This window comes from Lepidochelys olivacea (assembly GCF_965140295.1).
Source record: "Lepidochelys olivacea isolate rLepOli2 genome assembly, chromosome: 1".
Classification (NCBI taxonomy): Eukaryota; Metazoa; Chordata; order Testudines; family Cheloniidae; genus Lepidochelys; species Lepidochelys olivacea.
In genome coordinates, this window is record NC_140411.1 from 223344739 (window position 1) to 223365856 (window position 21118).

At 41.8% G+C, this 21118-nt stretch overlaps 1 protein-coding gene across 5 annotated transcripts in view; it reads right to left on the reverse strand.

Annotated features, from left to right (window-relative positions):
• Positions 1-21118, reverse strand: part of FAR2 (fatty acyl-CoA reductase 2) — a 217038-nt gene that overhangs the window by 66167 nt on the left and 129753 nt on the right. For all 5 annotated transcript variants that reach the window (XM_084617283.1, XM_084617281.1, XM_084617280.1 and 2 more), the window contains 2 exons: positions 4076-4251; positions 1461-1640 (listed from right to left, as the gene is read on the reverse strand). In XM_084617283.1, coding sequence (XP_084473409.1) covers positions 1461-1640; positions 4076-4251 — 356 coding nt within the window. The remainder of the gene's footprint in view (positions 1-1460; positions 1641-4075; positions 4252-21118) is intronic.

A 21118-nucleotide genomic window follows, 5' to 3' on the forward strand; every position in this document is an offset into this window, starting at 1 on the left:
TGATATCATTAAAAGACTTTTTAAATTATTCTGACTTCATATGCTGGCTGGGGAGAACTATACTCAAGACTCTGGGCTGCTAGACAAAAATTAAAGACAGAACAATATTTGACATTACTTTTTCCAGTTAGCACTCAGAGAGTGCAATCATTTATTTTGGCAACATGGGATTCAAGAGCAAAAGCCAAATTCTATTCTTCTCTCAGAGAAAAAGCCAGCAGATACTGCTTATGCCCATCTCTGAAGAAGTCCGAAGGACAAGAAGGCTCACACCTGCATTCTGAGCTAATGGCTGGCACAGTTAAAGTTAATGTCATGCAAATGGAAAATTATCTGAAAAGAAAAAGGAAAGCAGAACAAACTGCCATGGGGAAGTTTAGCTCCTCTCAGGAGAAGGCTTCCCTGGAATCCCTGTCAGCAGGTTTTGTTTTTCTTTCTAATTATCCATCTATTCAACAAACTCAGTTAAATAAACACTTTTGTTGTCCTGCAGATTTACTGAATTCTCCAGCTGAGCTGTGGTTTTCAATACAGAATGAACCTGGCCCTGCAGATGCACAGCTCATACATGGGGAGAAAGCAGTTGGAAAGGAACCATTAGAAAGAGCTAAACGCAGCAGTCTGGGCTGGGATTCTTGCAGGGTTAGAATGAGGGGTCATCATTTTAAATCTCTTTCTGAAACAGTGAGTCTGATTCACTCCAGTTTGACACTATTTGGGACTGCATTGAAATAAGTGGAGTCACACTGAGTGACAACAGGAGTAATGCAATGGTGAATCACGCTCACTTTCTAAAACATTACAGCTCCTATTGAGGGAACAAGAGCGTTGGGACTTAGAAAAGGAAGAAGCACTGCATCATTCTCACTAACACAAACAAGCACCTTTAGCTGACTCCATGCTGGACCTTAAAGAGTCACATGCCACTATAAATAAAGACTGTGGAAAAACATCTGAAATAATAGGATTGACACATATGGATCATTTTATTTGCTAATTCTTTCCTATTCAAAATGAAATCAAAATACAGTTGGAAGGTCGATCCAAATAACAATCTAATGTGACTTTAAGAGACCTCCAATAAAGACTCAGAGGTTATGTCTATATTGCTAATATTTCCAGAAAATATGAATAAAAATAGGTTAAAGGGGAAGACCAAAAATGCTAACATTACTGGATACAAGCATGTAGGAATGATTCCTCCAATCAATGTTTTGAAAGTTGATCTCTTGAAGAAACTTGGAATCCAAGTTACCACCTCCCTTTGTCTCCTTCTTCTGTTACACACCCATTTCCCAGCACTGTTAGCTGATGTGCAAATGAGAAGGGCACTGCAACTATAACTGGTCTGGGGGAACATTCCATAGCATAGGTGTGTGAACAATCCAGTCACAGGTTTTCTACAAAGATGGCGCATCACACCAGCATCAGGAAGGAAATCTGTGTCTGTTTCTACTTACTCCACTAAGTCGCAGAGCTTCTTGGTCTCAACAGGTGGTGGGTAGATGACTTCATCTATATTTCTCCGATTACAATTTGCATAGGCAGTGGAGATGTGGATAAAAGCCTCGAGCTTCTGCATCTGCCGGGCCAGCAGTAAGAGCTGTTGTGTGCCCATGACATTCAGCAGCAGGGCATGTCTAAACAAGGGGAGAGAAAACAAACAAAAGGGGTTCACAGGGGATGAATGTATTAAAACTACATACACTGCAAATCTCTCTTGAGGCAAACCTCCACAGTGAGGAAAATAGCACAGCAGAAGAGGAAGCTTAAATGAGATGCAAGAGGCAAAATTAGTTTTCAAACCTGTAGTGCTGGATTCTTCTACTATGGATCCACTACTCTGGTCAAAAACTATAACTCAGGGGTATTTCTACCCAATCCAATGGACTGGAGGCAAAAGTTCCTCTTTAATTTATTATGGAAATTAAAACTGACAGCACCTATTTGCTGGCATGTTTGCTGAACAACCATTCCGCCTCAAGAAAAATACAAGTATTTAAACAGAAGGACATGAAGTGTTGTTCTTATTTACTTTTTAACTCCATTCAACATTGTCTCATATCTGGTCTTGAAAGACACATGCTATACCAACATGCAAGGGATTCCAGATAAGTATATGGGGCCTTGTCCAAAGCAATGGAATAACACTAGAAGAAGCTAAAGTTACAAGTAATAAAATTAGTGATTCCAAAAGGTTGGGGGGGAAGAGAAAAAGGGTACCAGTGTGAAGGTCCTCCCTGAAACACTCAGGATATGTTCAAGGTGTTCTGGTGATTTTCTGCATGGGCTCTGACTGATGTGTGGGCTCCCTTTACCTGAGCTTGCTTGCAGGCTTCGTATTAGAAGAAATGTGTGCTCCTCCAAGGAGGCAGAGACACTGGGGAAGATGGGGCCAGTTTCAGCAAACTTGTCAGCAGGAGTGGCTTTCAGTTTTTTAGGGGAAAAAGAAGAACTCATTATCAGTTCAGCTGGACTGGACAGAAATACCCATGAGTTATGATTTCTGGCCAAAGTAGTAATCTAAATTCATTTATTTTGCACACACCGCACAATATCACCTAGTCTCTAACTGGAGCAGAGTGAATAATAAGTTTTTCAGCTCACTGACAATTCTGAACAAAACAAAAAAAAGGTTTTGGAGAAATTAAAATAATTTTTTGAAAAATGTTCAGCAAATAAAAAAGTTGAAAAAAATTTGTTTCAGGTCAAACAAAACGATATGTTCGACTCAAAATGCAATGTTTAAATTTGATTTAAAGCCTTTTAAAACTTTTTAAAATATAAGTAAAAGAAATTCTGAATCAAAAACTAATTTCAAATTGAAAAATCAAAATGTTTAATTTCAAAAATGTAAAACCAAAATATTTCAATATTCCCCCCCTCCTTGATGTGAACAATTTGATGAAACCAACATGAACTTGCAAAACATTTTTCAGTGTTGCCAAATACACACTTTTTTTTTTTTTAAATAAAATGTAGTTTTGGCTGAAAAAATTCACCTAGTTCTATCTATAATCTCATTTTAAGGGCTTTGTTTTTGGAACACAAGAACATTCAATCTATCGTGCTATGTTGAATCACCAGTCATAGAATCCACTATCTTGCCCATAGCAGCAACTCACCCCTCATGTTTCAAAGGAAGGCAAAAAATACGTACCACATTTATACAGTGCTCTGGGAGAAATTCCCCCCATCCCTGTGTGAAAAAAACCCTCATATTGAGTGATATGGAGACAATCAATGTAACGTCTCAGAGAGGGATATTATAATTGTCATTAATGAAATTCTTTTGGGGCCTGTATCTATGACCACAGTCAGATCATTATCATTATTAAAGTGGGGCTCAAAGGGACCAATCACAATTCAGACCCCATTGTGCTAGGAACTCTTTCATTTATATGTGACAATGAACAAACCAAGTGCTTCTCCAGGAAATCCCCTAAGTAACAGACCACCTTTTTAAAATGCCTCATTATGAAGGCAACATTTTCAAAGCTGGGTGAATATTTTAAAACATTACAGTACCTTGTGATTTGCTATTTAAAATATGCTGCTTCATAAATATATCATTTCGCTCCTTGAGTTACCTTTAGTGAAAAAGTAGGACCAACAACATTGGCTGTAGAGTCAAAGACAGCGTAGACTCACTTTGCACTCCTTCCGTGTAGCCCTGCCAAAACATCTCAGTCCTGACCCATAGCACCCATCTGCTGTTCCAGTTCTGGAGCCACACCTAACTCTGCCAGTGCACTGCAATCCTAATTTGCAGAACTCCCTTTTATTCTGGTCCTCGGCTCCATGTAGCAATGCCACAGTACCTCAATCTTGGTGTGTGTGTGTGTGTATGTATTTTTTAAGTGCTGACATACATGATATTTTAGGCAGTCAATAATTTGAGCTCTTTAAATTGTATGTCCAATCCAGAACTTATGTGCAGTTTGAAAACATACCTGGAGAATTATTACTGTAATTGTACAAGAAATTACAATAATGGTCTCTCATATTTTGTGTGTCCCAGTAAGAAGCTAAGTTCTACTTAATAAATGCAAACAGCAGAGAACAAGGGACATACTTTAGAGGCTCATCAAAGCGAACTGTTGCTGCACAGTGGAAGACAACATTGACCCGGGACAGGAGCTCCTGCGAGTCCTTGGCGCTGATGGCCAGATTTGGCTGAGTGAGTTCTGCATTAATAGGCTTAATCTTCTCCTGGAAGTTAGGGCAATCTTCCCGGACTCTGTCAAAGACCTAGAAGCACAAACACAACGATCAACTACTGGATCATGGACTATTGCTATCATTCCTATTGATGACAATAGCACCTTGATTAACCGCCCGTTTGCTATATTTGCATCAGTTGATGAAGCTAACATGACTGAGAATGACTGGTTCTTTATTGGGTTCTTTATTGGGGCATGTAGGCAGACAAATAATAATGGACCTGATTGTCCCCTCCCCTAGAAAAACCTGAGAGAGAGAGAGTGCCCTCCCAAAAATTTGAGGGGGGGATGAGTTGCTCTGCTGAAGAATGAACAAAGGGTCCTCTCAGCATCCCATGTCTCCTGGGGAATCCACAGGAGGTCCCATGCCTCCACAGTGGCTCTGCAACCCCCTACATACAATCTGGCTAGCATGGCACCAATGAAGCTGCATTGCCAGGACTTCCTCCATTGGTGGCTGACCCTAGAACCTTATATGGACAGGTGGGGGATGAGGGTAAGGTGTGGAGTGGGAAAGTTAAAGTAGCATTAGGCTCTGTTAGCTTTCCTGCTGATTCTACAAAGAGCTTGAGGGGAGGAGGGAGACAATGTGCACCATCCTATGCCCAGCTCACCCTCTGTCACTGCCTGCTGATTCCCTCTCACAGTTCGTGTATTCCCAGTCCCACAAAGAGACATCCATGATATCTGGAGAAGAGGAATCAGTACTGGGGAAGTGGCTGACCACTGCCTACCCTTTTGCATGGAGGGGTTCTTCTTCCTGCAGATCTCAGAGACAAGTGGGCTCAGCATAAACTATATTTTGCATTTACATCCTGCTTTCCTAAGACCTCAAAAAGTAGATGCACAAAAACAATATTTTAATTGTCCAAAATCCACCTAAAAATAAGTGAAAAAAATGAACAATCCTTTAAACTACACCTATGGTTAGAAAAGTGCTGACAAAATTAGCACCTTTCCCATTCTACAGTTCTGCTCCCTGTGTCTTTGAATAACATGGGTTTGCTTGCCTGAGAAAAATGCAGTGTTACAACTGTCAGCAGAGTGAAGATTTGATTCTCCCTTGTGCATCAGGAACAAAATAGCCAACAACTGTAAATCCTAGTCGCAAAATCTTTGTTATTGGTGATGAAGTAAGAGGCAAAGAGAACATGGCTTGATTTTCTGAACTCCACATGAGTTTGCTGGATTAGTAGTTAAAATTGTTTTTTGACTTGCAAATTGGTCAAACTATAAAACTTCTCTTACGGCTTTATACTTCCACCCATTACTGTAGTATCTGAGCACCTTTTGCATAAAATCGATAATAGTGAAGTCTCTAGTGGACTTGATGATGTCTCTGCCCTTTTGGGGTACAGAGAGAATAATGAGAACACCTATGAAATCGTAGAGGTATAACCTAGTGAGATTTCAGAGCAGAACCACACTTCAAGGATCACTTTTTTCCTTGCTTGTTACACTAGAGGTTTTCTGCCCAGTCCAGTGAGGGAGGGTGTGGGGCTATGTTTCTTTCTATTACCATGATCTCTGTTTTGACAGATACTGTCCTACCTGTGACTTGCCCAGTGCTTATGGAAGGGTATGAAGTACGTGATTTAAAATAAACATCACTAAATAAAAAGATGTACAAATATATTAAATTGCAACTAAAGCAAATATTCTGTCATCTGACTAAAGGATGATCATCCTTCTGTTTATTTGGTCAACAAATCCAGATACGCCTCCATGTTTGCAGCAATATAGCAGTGATCAGGATATGATCCACCTTCTCTCTAAAGCAGTGTGTTTGTCTGCTATGTCTCTTCTTCGACGTATTGCTGTATGGCCTTAATAAACAAGACATTCCCAAATGAGCGAGTTAACAAGAGAATGGACATAAGGATGATGTTTTATTTTTCCAAATTGTACAGTTACTAGGTATACGTTGGGAGTAGTGCTTTAGCTATGGAAACTGGGTTTACAGCTGTAAATCATTCCCAAAGTATGGCTGGTGAAACTACAGATGTTGGAGGCAGCTGGTGGTGATAAGAACCCGGATGTTGGGGAAAGTGGTTTGGAGGTGACATGGTGGCACAAGAGTTTTGGGACAAGGGCTGCAGGGTGGGGGCGGGCGCAGTAGTGCTCCGCCTGCATGGCTACGTGTGCCTGGATCAAGTCTGCTTAGCGCTCCATGATGCTTAGCAGCTGCTCTGTGCTTTGGTGCCAGCGATCTGCATTCTGCTGGTGGACCGTCCTTTCACTCTCCCGCCACTCCTGCTCTTTTTGATTTTCATTAGTTGAATGCTGCATGACTTCATGCAGCATGTCCTCTTTGCTTCTACATGGCCTCTTCCTGATTCTTTGCAGCCTCTCGGCCGGTGATAACACAGACAGCTGAGATCTCAAGGTTGCATCTGTAAAGGCAAAATGCAACACTTAACAGAGGCAGCATTGTTCACACCAGACAGAGCAACGATTCCCCCATACTCAAGGGCAAGCACAGTCTACAAAATAGCATAATTTGTCTGTCCCAAAGCAAGTGCACATAACCCACAGGAGCCCCAAAATGGTGAGTAAGCACAAGGTCAAGCGTGACTGATTGTTTCAGGGCCATACTGTCCTCTGGGTTTCTGTGCCTTGGGGAGAGTCAACAGCTGCAGGGGGCCCCTATACTGAACATTGTCCCCACATTTTCCACAGGAGTTCATCCTGGAAGATATCTCGCTACTGAGGGTGACCAGGGAAGCAAGGGAGGGTCTTCTACTGCAATGTGGCTTCCGCCCTGGCCCATATGCAGCTTGCCTGTGTGCAGCAATGGTCCCCCCACCCAGCCCGGCACAGAGGCACAGACAAGTTAGCCTTACTGGGACAAGGACCACAGTGGCTCTCCCAAGACACCTGCGCAAGCACATTGTCCAAGTTCTGGCTGAGACCTTTGAAGAGATCACTGAGGCTGATTACTGTGATGTGAGAGAGCACTTCAACGCCCTATTCTGCATCTAGGCATGCATGCAGCCCTAACCCTCCTTGCCCCAAGAGCCCGCACCAAATAACTTCCTTCCCAAAATAAAAGCTGCTTACCTGGAGCCTCCTCTGGTGTTCCCCAAGCACTGCCCACCCCGACTGGCTACCTTCCTCCTGGCTTGAGAACAGCTCCTGGCTGCATGCATTTAGGGATTCCGGGGTGTCTTCCTCCGTTGGAGCACTCTTGCTCCCGTTTTGCTGCTCCTCCTCCTGCCTTGTTGCACTGGCCCTCTGAGGTGGGGTCGCCCCCAAGTATAGCGTCCAGCTCTTTGTAGAAACCGCAGGTTGCGGGGGCAGCACCGGAGTGGCTGTTTGCCTCGCGGGCTTTGTGGTAGGCACTCCCCAGCTCCTTCACTTTAACCCTGCACTGCAGTGCTTCCCGGTCATGGCCCCTTTCCAGCATGGCCCTTGATATCTGCCCAAAGATATCGTAATTCCTGCAGCTGGAGCGCAGCTGGGACTGGACAGCTTCCTCCCCCCAAACACTGATGAGGTCCAGCACCCCGCCATTGCTCCATACTGGGGCTCGCCTGGCGCGTGGAGGCATGGTCACCTGGAAAGATTCGCTGAGAGCACTCCACACCTGGCTGAGCAAACAGGAAGGGGATTTTCAAAATTCCCAGAGAATTTAAAGGGAGGGTCTGATGGTTGGTCACCTGAGAGCAGGGCAGTAGAGTTCAAAGTGGTGACCAGATTGGCTAGAATAGGCATTGTGGGATACTTCTGGCGGCCAATCACAGACCAGGGTGTCCACACTGGCGACACGGCGCTCCAGCGGTGGCACAGCAAACGTTATTTTACTCGCCGAGGTGGAGTACCAGCAGCGCTGTAGCCATGGAGACAGAGCGCTCTACGTGCCTTGCCAGCATGGACGGGGAGTGAGCTAGGGTGCCCGGGGCTCCTTTATTGTGCTGTAACTCACAAGTGTAGCCAAGCCCTTAATCTGTGAAGATTTAAAAACAAAAAAACACAGCCAACTTCACAGAATCATAGAAGATGAGGGTTGGAAGAGACCTCAGGAGGTCATCTAGTCCAATCTCCTGCTCAAAGCAGGACCAACCCGAACTAAATCTTCCCACCCAGGGCTTTGTCAAGCCAGGCCTTAAAAACCTCTAAGGATGCTGCTTTTTAGCTGGAGAAATGGCTAACATATCCAGTCATTGTATCCTAGGGTTAGGCAATAATTACATTTTTAAATACTGATTTTCAGTTGAAATTATCATGTTTATCTGATTAACCTTCACCAGTGATATGAGACTTCAGGACTGTTCAGGCTCCTCCTCTTCACAAGGGATCTTCAAAAGCAAGCAAGGATTTAAAAGGCAGATGTGTCCATGGGTTATCCAGCTGGAACTGCTAAACGTAATACCCAGAGTATGTACAGAGTCAGAGGAACCCCAAAATGGCTGACTCTTTACTGCAGTGAACAGCAGAGAGAAAGAAAAAGAGTGTTCCCCGCGGGCCCCCCCCCCCCCCGCCTATCTATTTAACTATAGCCACAGGTAAGAAAACCCAGGAAAACTGAGGCTAGTATGTCACAGTTTTAGTGCGAGTTATTTCTCCTGATTGTCATGCAGCATACATTCATACCTGCACAACAAGGTCACCATAACAGCCACGTACCACTGAAGTCCCACTCCAAATCCTCAAAATAAAGTTTAAGTGGGACTTAAGTGGTACATAAGCCTTGTGCTGGCCCTCTGCATATGGGTGAGTTTCACTCCAGAATCTGCAGAATTGTTTTTATTCCATACCTCCATAATTCCCTGTTCCAGGACTAGTCAGATCTCTGGGACTTAAATTTACTCCATTTTACATGCTTCATGATAGAGTTGTGTCAGGGATCGTCCCTAATGCAATGCATCAACTGAAAATGTCCACTGGACGTGTGTTCCTAATGTTTAGTCTCCCTTTCTGTTGTCTAACCCAGGCTTGATCTCACTTTCCCCAAAAGAGAGAGGAAAAAGCAATGTTTTGTTCCTTACGCCCATCCCAGAGGGTGGATATAATTCGTAACCGCTCCTGCCTGTCAAGCTTTTAATTAGAATGATTTCTACATAATTTGATATAAAAGCCTCAGTTAAACAGTTTATTTCAGGTCACCTGCAAAACTGAAAAAGGAACTCATCAGGCAGTTTGAGATGCCGAACATTTAAACTTGTCCTCTTTACTCAGACAAAATTCCCAATAAATTAATATGTTGAAGTAAAGACAACGAGATAGGGCCTAATATTTCACCTACTTTAAAGGAACACTGTCAAGGCTGGCAGGCCCAACATTTGACCAGTTCTGTTTTCTGACAGCTATTTGCCGAAGGTTGTAGCCTTTTCTTTCAGATGTGGGCCTCACTAATTATCTATATCTTTATCACTGATAGACCGGATAACTGGCATATGCTCCACACAGGGCAGAAGTCCATTCAGAATCTTTAGCTAGAGCAGAAAACAGGGCTCAGTGTGCTTAGCCCTGATTCCCAAAGCAAGCCCAGTGCATCAGTGCCCCCCCACCCCCCGGTCTGTACTAGCTGCCAGTTTATCACTAACTGCCATTCAGAGTGCTGTTTTTAGTCCTTAAGGGAGTGATCTTGCAAAGTGCTGAATATTCAGGCCCTGATCCAGCACAGTGTAATCCACTGAGAAGCATGTATTATAAGTGCTGGTCACAGAGAGTATGAGTTGTTACAGCCCCCACCTACACAGCCATGGCTCTTTAGCTTAAGCTGTAGCAGCTCACACTTTTAGCTCTAAAGGTCCCCAGCGTGTTGGCCAGCAGAGCGACTGTCACAGCAGCACTTTACATGTGCTTAGCTTGAAACATATGGGCAGCTAAGCATGTGCTTATGTGACTTGCTGGATCAGGGCCAGAGTGCTTGGCCCATTTCAGGATTCAGCATTAAGTCCTTATATGGTCTGGGGCCTGGCTACGTGGAAGACTGCCTCTCTGCTTCTGTGGTAACAAAGCAGTTGAACAGTCTGAACTACTAGTCTCCTACTTGCACTGGGAGGTACTGGTGTTTTTGGTAAAAAACTCTGAACTGCAATGTGGTCCCTGCTTGGTCTGACAGGCCCTGTGTCTGCAGATCTTGAAGACATACCATTTTATTAGGCTTTGGGGAAGGGAGTAGGGAAGAGTGAAACTTTGAATACTGCAATACCAGAAAGTTGTAAAATTGAAAGAAATTCAGAGAACAGCAACAAAAATGATCTTGAGATTGAAATGTATTATATATGAGGAAAGATTAACAGGATCAAATACGTATAGTTTGACCAAACAGAGAATAAGAGTAATAAGGAATCTGTCTACAAGTATTTAAAAGTAAACATCAAGAAGGGGTAAGAATTGTTTAGCATAATCCAAAGGAGCATAGTTAAATAATAATAAAGTAAAGAAAAACTACACAAGTTAAGCAAAGGAAAATTTAGGCTGAATGTCAAAGCACCACCTAAACAAAACCATTCCTAACAGTGAACTCCATGAGCCTGTAGATAATCTCAGAAAGCAAGTGGTGGAAACCCCCTTTGTTTGGGACATTTAAAAGTAGTCTGGACAACAGTCACTGGTATACACACTGAAGGGGACAATCTTGCCATGATAGTATATTTATACTATGCCTCCCTGGTGTTCAGGTCTATATCTAATTTCTATGAAAATGTGGCACTGTTATAAATGGACAAAACTAACCAGCATGTCAAAATTTTAGAAAGATTTACTCAAGTTATAAAAATAGCTCAGCAAGAGCCAGAATGATCCCTGCTCTCTATTTCTGGAGAAAAGAGCTTACCTAATACATCCCAGTTGTGTTTACTGCTGATAACCCATTCCAATAGTCTGCAAAAACTGTGTGCTCCTGATGCCTACTTTTAGAACTTCCATTATAGCAATATTCTCAATTAATTAGGCAGCTTCCCAACATCAGATCATTAGTCTACCATTAATCATTAACATGGCCTATTCTGAGTGAAATGCATTGCTTAGCCAGACAATGTGTGAAAACCATAGCTTGAGCAGTGTTAATCAGGGCTACACTGTTGCCCTTCTCCTCCACCCCCTTTTTGCCTCCTCTTCTCTCCTGAGTGACTTTAACCATGATTTTTCTCAATGTAAATGAGGCATAATTAATCTAATTAGTTAAAAAATGCACTAGGGATTTCCCTGATTATCAGTTAACAAATGACTTCTAATCAGACCCAGATTTACAGCCTTTTCTTAAGTAGAAGCAGTGCAGTGAAAATGCAGTATCCGTGACCAATAACTAGTAAACAAAAGAACTGATTATTCCAAGGCAAATATTGACAATAGAGATACAGAGATGACAAAACATGAATTCCATTCTGGGTCAGCAGAGGCAAATGTGCCCAGCTAGCTACTCAGCATGTGTTTTTAAATGGATGTTCTTGGGTTGACATTGTATTTAAGCCAATTTCCATGAACTTTGCCTGCTGCCAATGCTTAGCTCTGGAGAGAGCTCTGAATTACACAGCATTTAACCTGGAGCTCTGGAAGAACCCTTTCAGATCCAACCGTTAATACCTCTGTTTACAAGATTCTATAGAGACAGGAAAGCTTTCCATGGTATGTGATACTATCATGCAGGAAGATATGCAAGGGACAAAGTTTGATGCTTTCATAGTCCGGTGATCCACTTCTCAGGTCACTCACACACCCTTGTAATCTCTAGGCTGTGTATTGGAATGCATTGCCACCAGAATGGATAGCGTGATTGATGATGTTAATGACACTTTCAAAGTGGCGGAGAAATTAGGGTGCGGAGACTGGTTTTCTGTTCTCCAGATGGTAATTAAGAAGCCACATGTTCATAGAAAGTGGAGATCTAAATACACTGCCATACAACGGATATATGTATGGATATGGACACAATGGACAGAAGTGAAGGCAGATGAATTCAGAGACAAGCAAAAGGTGGGCAGGTACATAAGAACATAAGAATGGCCCTACTGGGTCAGACCAAAGGTCCATCTAGCCCAGTCTTCCAACAGTGGCCAATGCCAGGTGCCCCAGAGGGAATGAACAGAACAGGTAATCATCAAGTGACCCATCCCCTGTCACTCATTCCCAGCTTCTGGCAAAGAGAATTTTGGGTATTGTGTCAGGAACATTTTCTAGTGATTTATCCGGACCAGTTGCATAAATAGCCTAAATGATAAAAGTTTCCACCACTTCTCAAAAGAGACTATTCCAAAATCTAAACAGACCTTTCCCGTTCTAAGCAGCTTTTCAGAAATTTTCCCAGACTAAAATTTCCTTCACATAATTTCCATCAATTACCCTTGTTATACCCCAAGGTTTCAAATGAATGAGGAGAAAAGTCAAAAGGGAGTCAGCAGTGACCAGAGAGGTGGAATATGGAGTGGGCAATTACCAGAATTTTATACCTCTTTCCTCTTCCCTTTCCACTTCAATCTCTTTGAAGAAGAGAATTGATTACCGTAGCCTTAGTTTGCCTAATTACAAATGTTATGGTCATAAAGTTATCCAGCCACACTATTTAAGCCTGGCTCTCCACTCCCATTGACTCAATAACAGCTCTTTGCAGCTTCAGTAACAGACCTTGCTTGGATGCCAAGAAAGCTAAGCAGCAGCTGATGGGCCCCGAAAGACTAAACAGCCAGGCACACAAGCCATACCAAACACAGATAGCTCCTTCTTTGAAATTATGACTGTGTCTGCTTTTATTTTTAAGTGGCCATTATGATTTAAGTAATTTAAGTTCCTTTTCAAGGCACCTGATATGGGTAGGAAAACTAAAAAAAAAATTGAGCTGTTTAGTGTATCTTTTCTTGTTCTGCACCACATAACTCTGAGCTCAAAAGAGCCTGAAGGCTGGATCTCCGCTCTCAGGAACTCTCCCCTCTCTGACCTATTGTGACCTCATCTTCAATGCAGACACAACAGGGAGCCCCCTTTGGAAGCACTGGTTGCTCCTTAATTGGCTGGGAAAGAGAGGTCCCTTCAGCCCACAACTTTCCATTATGAAGGACAAAGAGAACAGTTTTGTTTTTCACACCTTTTTAGCAGTTCTTTAGGGATAAAGTGCAAAGCCACAGCAATGCTATTCAGACAGCAATCTGGGGCCTTCAAGGATTAAATGAACAGCAAAAGGACCAAGAGAGATTTTATCAGAAGGCACCAAAGGCACCAAGAGGACTAATAAATGCACAGTGCAACAACGAGGGCAGAGGAAATGAACATTGTAGATACAAAATAAGGGGTTGTATCTAAGCATCCAAATCCATTTAATTAAAGTGAGATTTTCTAGTTTCCTTAATATTGTCCTGTTTCAGATTTGTTTCATCATATACTAGAGATGGCACTGTTGAGAGTTTGTAGAAATCTTTCAATTTTTGATGAAAGTTTGAAATTTTAAAAAAACAAACCAAAATCTGGACAATTTTGAACAACATTTTAGCTAAATTTACCTACGTTTTTCAATGAACTACAGAGGTTGTTGAAAAATTTCGAAGTCCAAAATAAAAACAGGTAAATATTTTAAAAAAATACTTTGCAACACTTTTTTTCCTGAACAGCTCCAGTGCTATCATCTTTGATAAAACCTCCACTATGAATCTACATGTCTGAAGTACATCAGTCAACATGCTGTGACCATGGTTGCTGGAGAGGCTATACTGAGAATGCTCAATCAGGGCAAACTGCAAAGAATGGGGCTGACGATCCCCCCAAATCGGTGGTTTATTCTAGAATTAGATTCACCAAGCCAGTCACAAAACAGCTTCTTCAATACCTTACTGGTTACCAAGAAGCTAAAACACAGCTCCCTTAAAACAATCCAGCCTGGGGCTCCCACTTAGACAGCCAAGGCTAATATAGTGAGAGTTACTTAAAACCTTATTCACCATATATAAAGTTCTACCAATCCCAAGAGACTGGATACATTACCCACCAGGTCAATGAATATTTCAGATCTTACCCAAATACACGCTTAGAGACAATTCTTATTAACTAATTTAAAATTTGTTAAAAAAAGAAAATTATTATTATTGTGGTTTAAAGATCATATTATATACAGATATGAATAAAGTTCTTAAGTCAGTTTCATAACAGAGATGGTAAGACTGCTGGTCCTTCCAGAAACAATAGGTTATAGTCCAATAGACAGTCCATGTGTAGAGGGACAATCCTGGAGACCTCTGTCTTGTGACTTGAACTTCCCCTGACAAAGTTTAAGCAGATCTAAGATAAAACAGGATCAGCTTCCTTTATAGTTCTCTAGCAGGCTAATAGCCTCTTGACAGCAGACATCAGAGCAGGCATTCCTTGGATGAAGAACAGGTAATATACATTGTTGCTCTGAAATAAATCTCTATTTCTTAGGCACACACTGGTAACTAGTTGCCTTCATTAGCATAAGGTGATTAACCATTCAAACGGTTCACAGGCAGTTTACTACAAACTTCAAAGAGAAATAAAGATAATGATACTATTACACCATAAGTTTCAACTAAACATTAATATCCCCTTTTGCTCTCTGAATCAATAGAATATAGTAATGAAACATTACAGACAAAAACTGAAGTTTAGCATCTACAGGTTAATTAGATCACATTGTTAAAATCCAAAAATATATAGGTAAACACAGTCAAACAAAATTAGTATCTACTTCTGATTCTCTGATAATACAGGCTTATATTTCAGGAACTCTATTCTACTTAATATGGCTTTGCTAACTATCTACAAGAAATAGCCCTCTTTACCATTTCTGTACTTTCCTAATATGTCCTGAAAGCTTAATCTTAGTTCAACCAGTATGCAGGCTGCTTAACCTTCGCTGGCTCAGCATCACACATACACTTATGTTTTCATGTAACCGAGCTACTGTATAATGTCATGTATGGTGTCAAGGTTCCTTCCCCACTCTGAACTCTAGGGTACAGGTGTGGGGACCTGCATGAAAACCCCCCTAAGCTTATTTTTACCAGCTTAGATTAAAACTTCCCCAAGGTGCAAACTATTTTACCTTTTGCCCTTGGACTTTATTGCTGCCACCACCAAGCATCCTAACAAATATATAACAGGGAAAAAGCTCACTTGGAAACGTCTTTCCCCCCAAAATCCTCCCCAAACCTTACACCCCCTTTCCTGGGGAAGGCTTGATAAAAATCCTCAGCTATTTGCATAGGTGAACACAGACCCAAACCCTTGGATTTTAAGAACAATGAAAAAAGCAATCAGGTTCTAAAAAGAAGAATTTTAATTGAAGAAAAAAAGTAAAAGAATCACCTCTGTAAAATCAGGATGGTAAATACCTTACAGGGTAATCAGATTCAAAACACAGAGAATCCCTCTAGGCAAAATGACACAAAACAGGAATATACATTCCATTCAGCACAGCTTATTTTATCAGCCATTTAAACAAAACAGAATCTAACACATATCTAGCTAGATTACTTACTAAGTTCTAAGACTCCATTCCTTTTCTGTTCGCAGCAAAAGCATCACACAGCCAGAGAGAGCCTTTGTCCCCGTCCCCCCCCCCCAGCTTTGAAAGTATCTTGTCTCCTCATTGGTCATTTTGGTCAGGTGCCAGCGAGGTTATCCTAGCTTCTTAACCCTTTACAGGTGAAAGGATTTTTCCTCTGGCCAGGAGGGATTTTAAAGGTGTTTACCCTTCCCTTTATATTTATGACATATGGTTACTGCAAGGAAAGGGTTGTCTCAGTATTGGAAAGGATGGCATTCATGAGAGGATCTCTTTCTTAGGAAGTTGTCAATAATATGAAAAGATCTGAGAACCAGTGGCCTAGCTAGTATCAAGTCATTCTTTTGTGCCAACATCCTAAACAAGCAAGAAAATATAGAATTACTATTAATCCTTGATTCACATCCAAGAAGCACGCAGCTTAGGGAATTTATAACCTCTTTAAGAAGATAGAACCATCTGTCAAAATAGGGCCAACTACTTACAATGCAGGATGGCTCTAAGCATAGTTTTACCAGGGACCAATTGCAGTCACTACTTAAGATTATGGGCAAGTCCTTGGAAGCATCTACAGACATACTTCAGAAATGGTCCTGAATCAAATCTCTGAGTGTGAATCCAACATCCATAGTCACAGCTCAAAATTCTCCCCCTGAATCCAAATTCCCTGTACATTGGGAAAGCTAGAATCGTGTTCTGCAGATAAAGCCCCATTTTTGTGAGTGTTGAGATCTTTTGGTTTTGCCCATATCAGACATAGTGGATAGGATTTGCCTCTCGCTTGCGCTGGCATAAATCCGGAATAACCCCATTGAAATCAAGAGAATTGCACTGATTGAAATGAAAGGAAAATTCAGCCCATGAAGTTCAGATTCAGATCCAGAGTTTTGGGTTATGGCTCCTGTCTAGTGTGTGTTACAATTCACACCACTAAAGTGTTAAACTGTAAACTGCCCTGTATAGACTTTGCTAGTATAAACTAAAAGGTACCTAGATTGCATTAACGTGGTCCATAGGCCTGGTATGTGTGGCCAGTTACTAGTCAGATGTGGTTGTCTTTCCTGTAAATGAGCCTAGATATTTTGATAAGTGAAATATACATTTTTAATGAATATCAAGGAAGTCCTATCAAGTGTCCTGCATCTGGAATCAATTTTTAAGGCAGGTCCTAAAGATCTCACTTGGGTAATACAGGAGTTTGTTGTGTATTTCAGAGAGACATTTACAAGCTTCACTTATTAGCTTTGGAGCTCTCATTCCTTTTAATTGTCAAAACTAAGCCATTCTGTCAAAAGCATTGCTGATCAGGGAAACTGCCATATAAGACTTGTTTCAAATTGACATGCAGTCTCCATAGATGAATGAACTTTTAAAAAGTATATTCATTAAAGGAAAAGTTATTTCCCTCTGCAATTAATTTTAAGCATACATCCCCATGAAGGAAACCACAAAGGAGAAAACACTTGCAATGACATTCATGGATTCTATGTGTCTCCCAATGCCAGACCTCACTGATTAATTATACTCCATCTATCCAGTTCATGCAGGGTATAAGAGTGAGCATGTGTTGAGGGGGATAGGGAATTTGCTAATTAAGCTTTGAGTGAATGGGTCGCTTGCCAATGAGTCAGCAAAACAAGCAAAATTTTCAACAAATGGTTGAACACAAAAATGTTGCTTGTACCCAAAAATCTGCTGAAGCCATCTGTGAGTGGGGATTACTAATAATGAGTCTCAGCACATGGCACCAGACCTACCAGGTTATAAATACTTAAATGCATTAATCTGCTGCTGAAAAACCCTCCAAGGAGGGGAAAAAAAACCCAATTACCTATATTGAAATTCTTGGACACACACACACGTAAAATTAGAAGGTGGTTATAACTACTGAATCATGATCTTTTCCAAAGCTCCACTTGCAACAAACTTTATATCTAGATTATGGATTAATTTATGACACTTGCCACTCATCTGTATATTACACAAATATATATATATTAGAGCCAGCCCTGTGGTGATGATGAGTTTTCCAGGTCTCCAGAATACTTACTTACTATCTGTAATCAATAGATAATAAAGCACTTTGCACAGGCTGGTAAGTGTGTTTTACATCTTTAGACGGTCAACCCTTCAGTGCAGGGATTGTCTCTTTTCTATGTTTGCAGAGCTCCCAGCACAATGGAACCCCAATTCCAATTAGGGATTTTGGGCACCACCAGCATACAAATATTTACTACTAACAACAACGGATACTGAAAATAAAGCACCCAGAGGTTAATTTAGTTGACCAAGGTGACACAGTGAATTTCAGTGAGAGAGAGCCCCCGGAGCAGGACCCTGACTCCCAGAGCTCTGCCCTGTCCACCACTAGGACAGACTTCCTCCCTGTGACAAGGCTATATTGTTGGCAGATGTGATTGGTCGTCACTGACTGATCCACCAGTACCATAAGATTTGAGTTGTTTCTGTAGCCGCACCACAATGTCACTCCATGTGACCGGGGGAGCCTTGTGGGCAGTTGGGCCATCTGACTGTGTAGGGAAAGTGAACAGGTGTGACCCAGTGTCTAATAAATTGTGATGACGGCCACAAAACAAAGTTAACCCCATAGCAAAAAGTCCTAAAGAGAAGTGAATTAGAAATCTGCAAAATAAGATACCAGACAGACACACCAAAAATGCTCTCCTCTCATGTGGCATCTTTCATTTTCAAAGTACAATGCAGTATTTACTGTTTCTCACTAGGCATCTGTAAGGTGGATAAGGGTCATCACCATTTAAACAGAAATAAAACTGAAGGCAGAGCGGTTTAAGTGTTTTGCCCAGTGCCAAAAAAGAAGTCTGTGTGAGAGCAGAGATTACACCCAGGAATTCTTAGTTCCTATTTGTGAGCTTTGACCACTACACCATGCCACTCTCTGCCCTTTTCTTGTGCAACCACAGTGGAGAGGTACAATGTTACAAAAGCTATGTGAGGAAATCTACAACATATTCCAAATGAGAGGGGGGTTAAGGTTGGTCACCACTCACATAATGAATGTCATTTAGTGCTTTGTTGGTGCAAATAGAAGCAGTGAATGCCACCTAATACATTCCCTCAGCTCCACTTGCTGTGCACAGCAAGATGCAATATAGGTCTAAAAGCAAAGGAGTCTGAATTATCATTGACTGTAGTTGCCAATCCTCTGCTGTCATCTATTCTTGCCTGAATGCATGTCTACAACTCCTGTGACTGTATGTGTGGGTGTTGTGCACACACATAGTCTGCCTAATGAATGTATTCAGGCTGGAAATGCTGCAAGAACAACAGCCCTGTAAAAAGAACAGGAGGACTTGTGGCACCTTAGAGACTAACCAATTGATTTGAGCGTAAGCTTTCCTGAGCTACAGCTCACTTCATCGGATGCATTCAGTGGATGCTGTAGCTCATGAAAGCTTATGCTCAAATCAGTTGGTTAGTCTCTAAGGTGCCACAAGTCCTCCTGTTCTTTTTGCGAATACAGACTAACACGGCTGCTACTCTGAAAACAGTCCTGTAGTAATTCCTACTCTTTCATTTATATGTGTATTTCATTTGGGATCAAACACAAGTGGGTTCAGATACTTGTTTCCACAAATATACATACAGACTGCCACGTCTGGACTGAGTGTATATGAACATTAATGTGCTGAAAAATAGCGATTAAATGTTTTCATTGAAAGTGTTTGTAACTTGACACCTTAAGAGGAACATAGGGGTTGAGTGGAGTGATAATTTCCTCCTAACAATGAACACTATATGGTGGGTTGATTCCCTGGCAGACAGGTTTGAAGTCTCCTCTGCCAGTAGTAGCAGCTCCGCTCTAATCTCACTGTCAGTCCATTATACTCAGTGCAGTTGTGGCAGTTTGCCTATTCTCTGAAGCGAGGGGGGAGGGGGAGGAGGAAATAGTGCCGAAGATCAGAGGAAACTTACTAAAAGAAGGACATGCTGTCTTGTTGCCTGATGGATATATCCCCACACAGCTTTCCTGGTCTACGTCCTTCATTACAGGTTCAGAAGAAGGAAGAAGAGGGAGGGCTGTGGAAGGTGAAAATCCCGGGCAGCATGCAGGTTGCTAGCCTCAGAGCCAAGAAAAGCAGTAGCTCAGTTTATTCATTATTATTTGTATTGTGGCAGCATCTAGGAGTCCCCGTCACAGAGCAGGACCCCATTGTTCTAGGGGCTGTACAGACACAGAACAAAATGATGGTCCCTGACCCAAAGAGCTTACTGTCTGAGTAACATCAACTTAAGTCTGAGACTGGGGGATCCTCTCAGATATATCCATTTCTTTGTACTCGATCACATTGCTCAGAACAGATGATCAGTTTAGGATCTGATTTTCTAAGGCAGCCCACCCTCATATGTAATAGCATTCATTCATGCAGTCTTCAGCAGTTACACCATGTTGTTGCAGCTGAGAATGCTGCTGGCTACTTCTAATTGGTTGCTAGGAGATTTTTAGTTTATGATATAAATGTCTACAAAAAGTGCTGAAGTGACAGCCCTGGAAACTGAAGCCATCTATTCACAGAACAGGTACAATCAGAGCAGCAGCTGCGCAAGCTGCTGTCACACCCTTGGGTCTTGACCCTGATTTGGAGGAACAAACTTGGAGGGTGATAGATTAGTTCAACTTCTGTGCCCTTTGAATCCCTGGCCTTTCTGCTTGAGGTGACCAGTGCTGGTGGTGTGTGTTTGTGAAGTCATTCTGGACACTTGTCGAATAGGAACAGGACTGAGATGAATTCTGGTTAAGGTGCCAGAAAAAAGCTGAGGTCAGCACATCCCACAAGAAGGCACAACTACCTCCAAATCCTTCCTTACTGCTGGTGTGGAGCATCTGCTGGTTCCGCAGAGGTGAAGAAGAGTTTATGAAATTTACCTCTTGTACTAAGCACAGAATGATGCAGTGCAAATGCTTTAGTGTGTCCTATACTGATCAACACAATTATAACTTCAGTTTCAAATAATACACTTTTTAATTAGAGAGAGTGAGAGAGAAACAGAGGAGGAAATAGACACAGATGCAAATATTTGTGCTGAGCAGAAAATGATATTCTAAAGCTGAGACGGCTGAGGGAACATTGTTCACCCTACATAAATGGGCTTGCCTGTGTCAGGCACTCGCTGACGGAGTACTGATGTGGGACTGTTTTTTAGCTGCTGTGGCCCAGTTTTAAACAATATACCACAGTATTTAGAGAGACAGAAAGGATTGGTATGAAGAAAAGTGATTCAGCAGGAATGCCCTGATCATTTAGAAAGAAATCAAAAGTAAGCAGAAATAGAGACGCTGTGGATTTTTGTGTGTCCAGTTGAAATTCATTTTAACTTTACCATTATTTTGACCATTTCATAAGTCCCAACATGGAGTTCAGTACTGTACCAGATGCACAAGAAGAGGTGGGGTTAG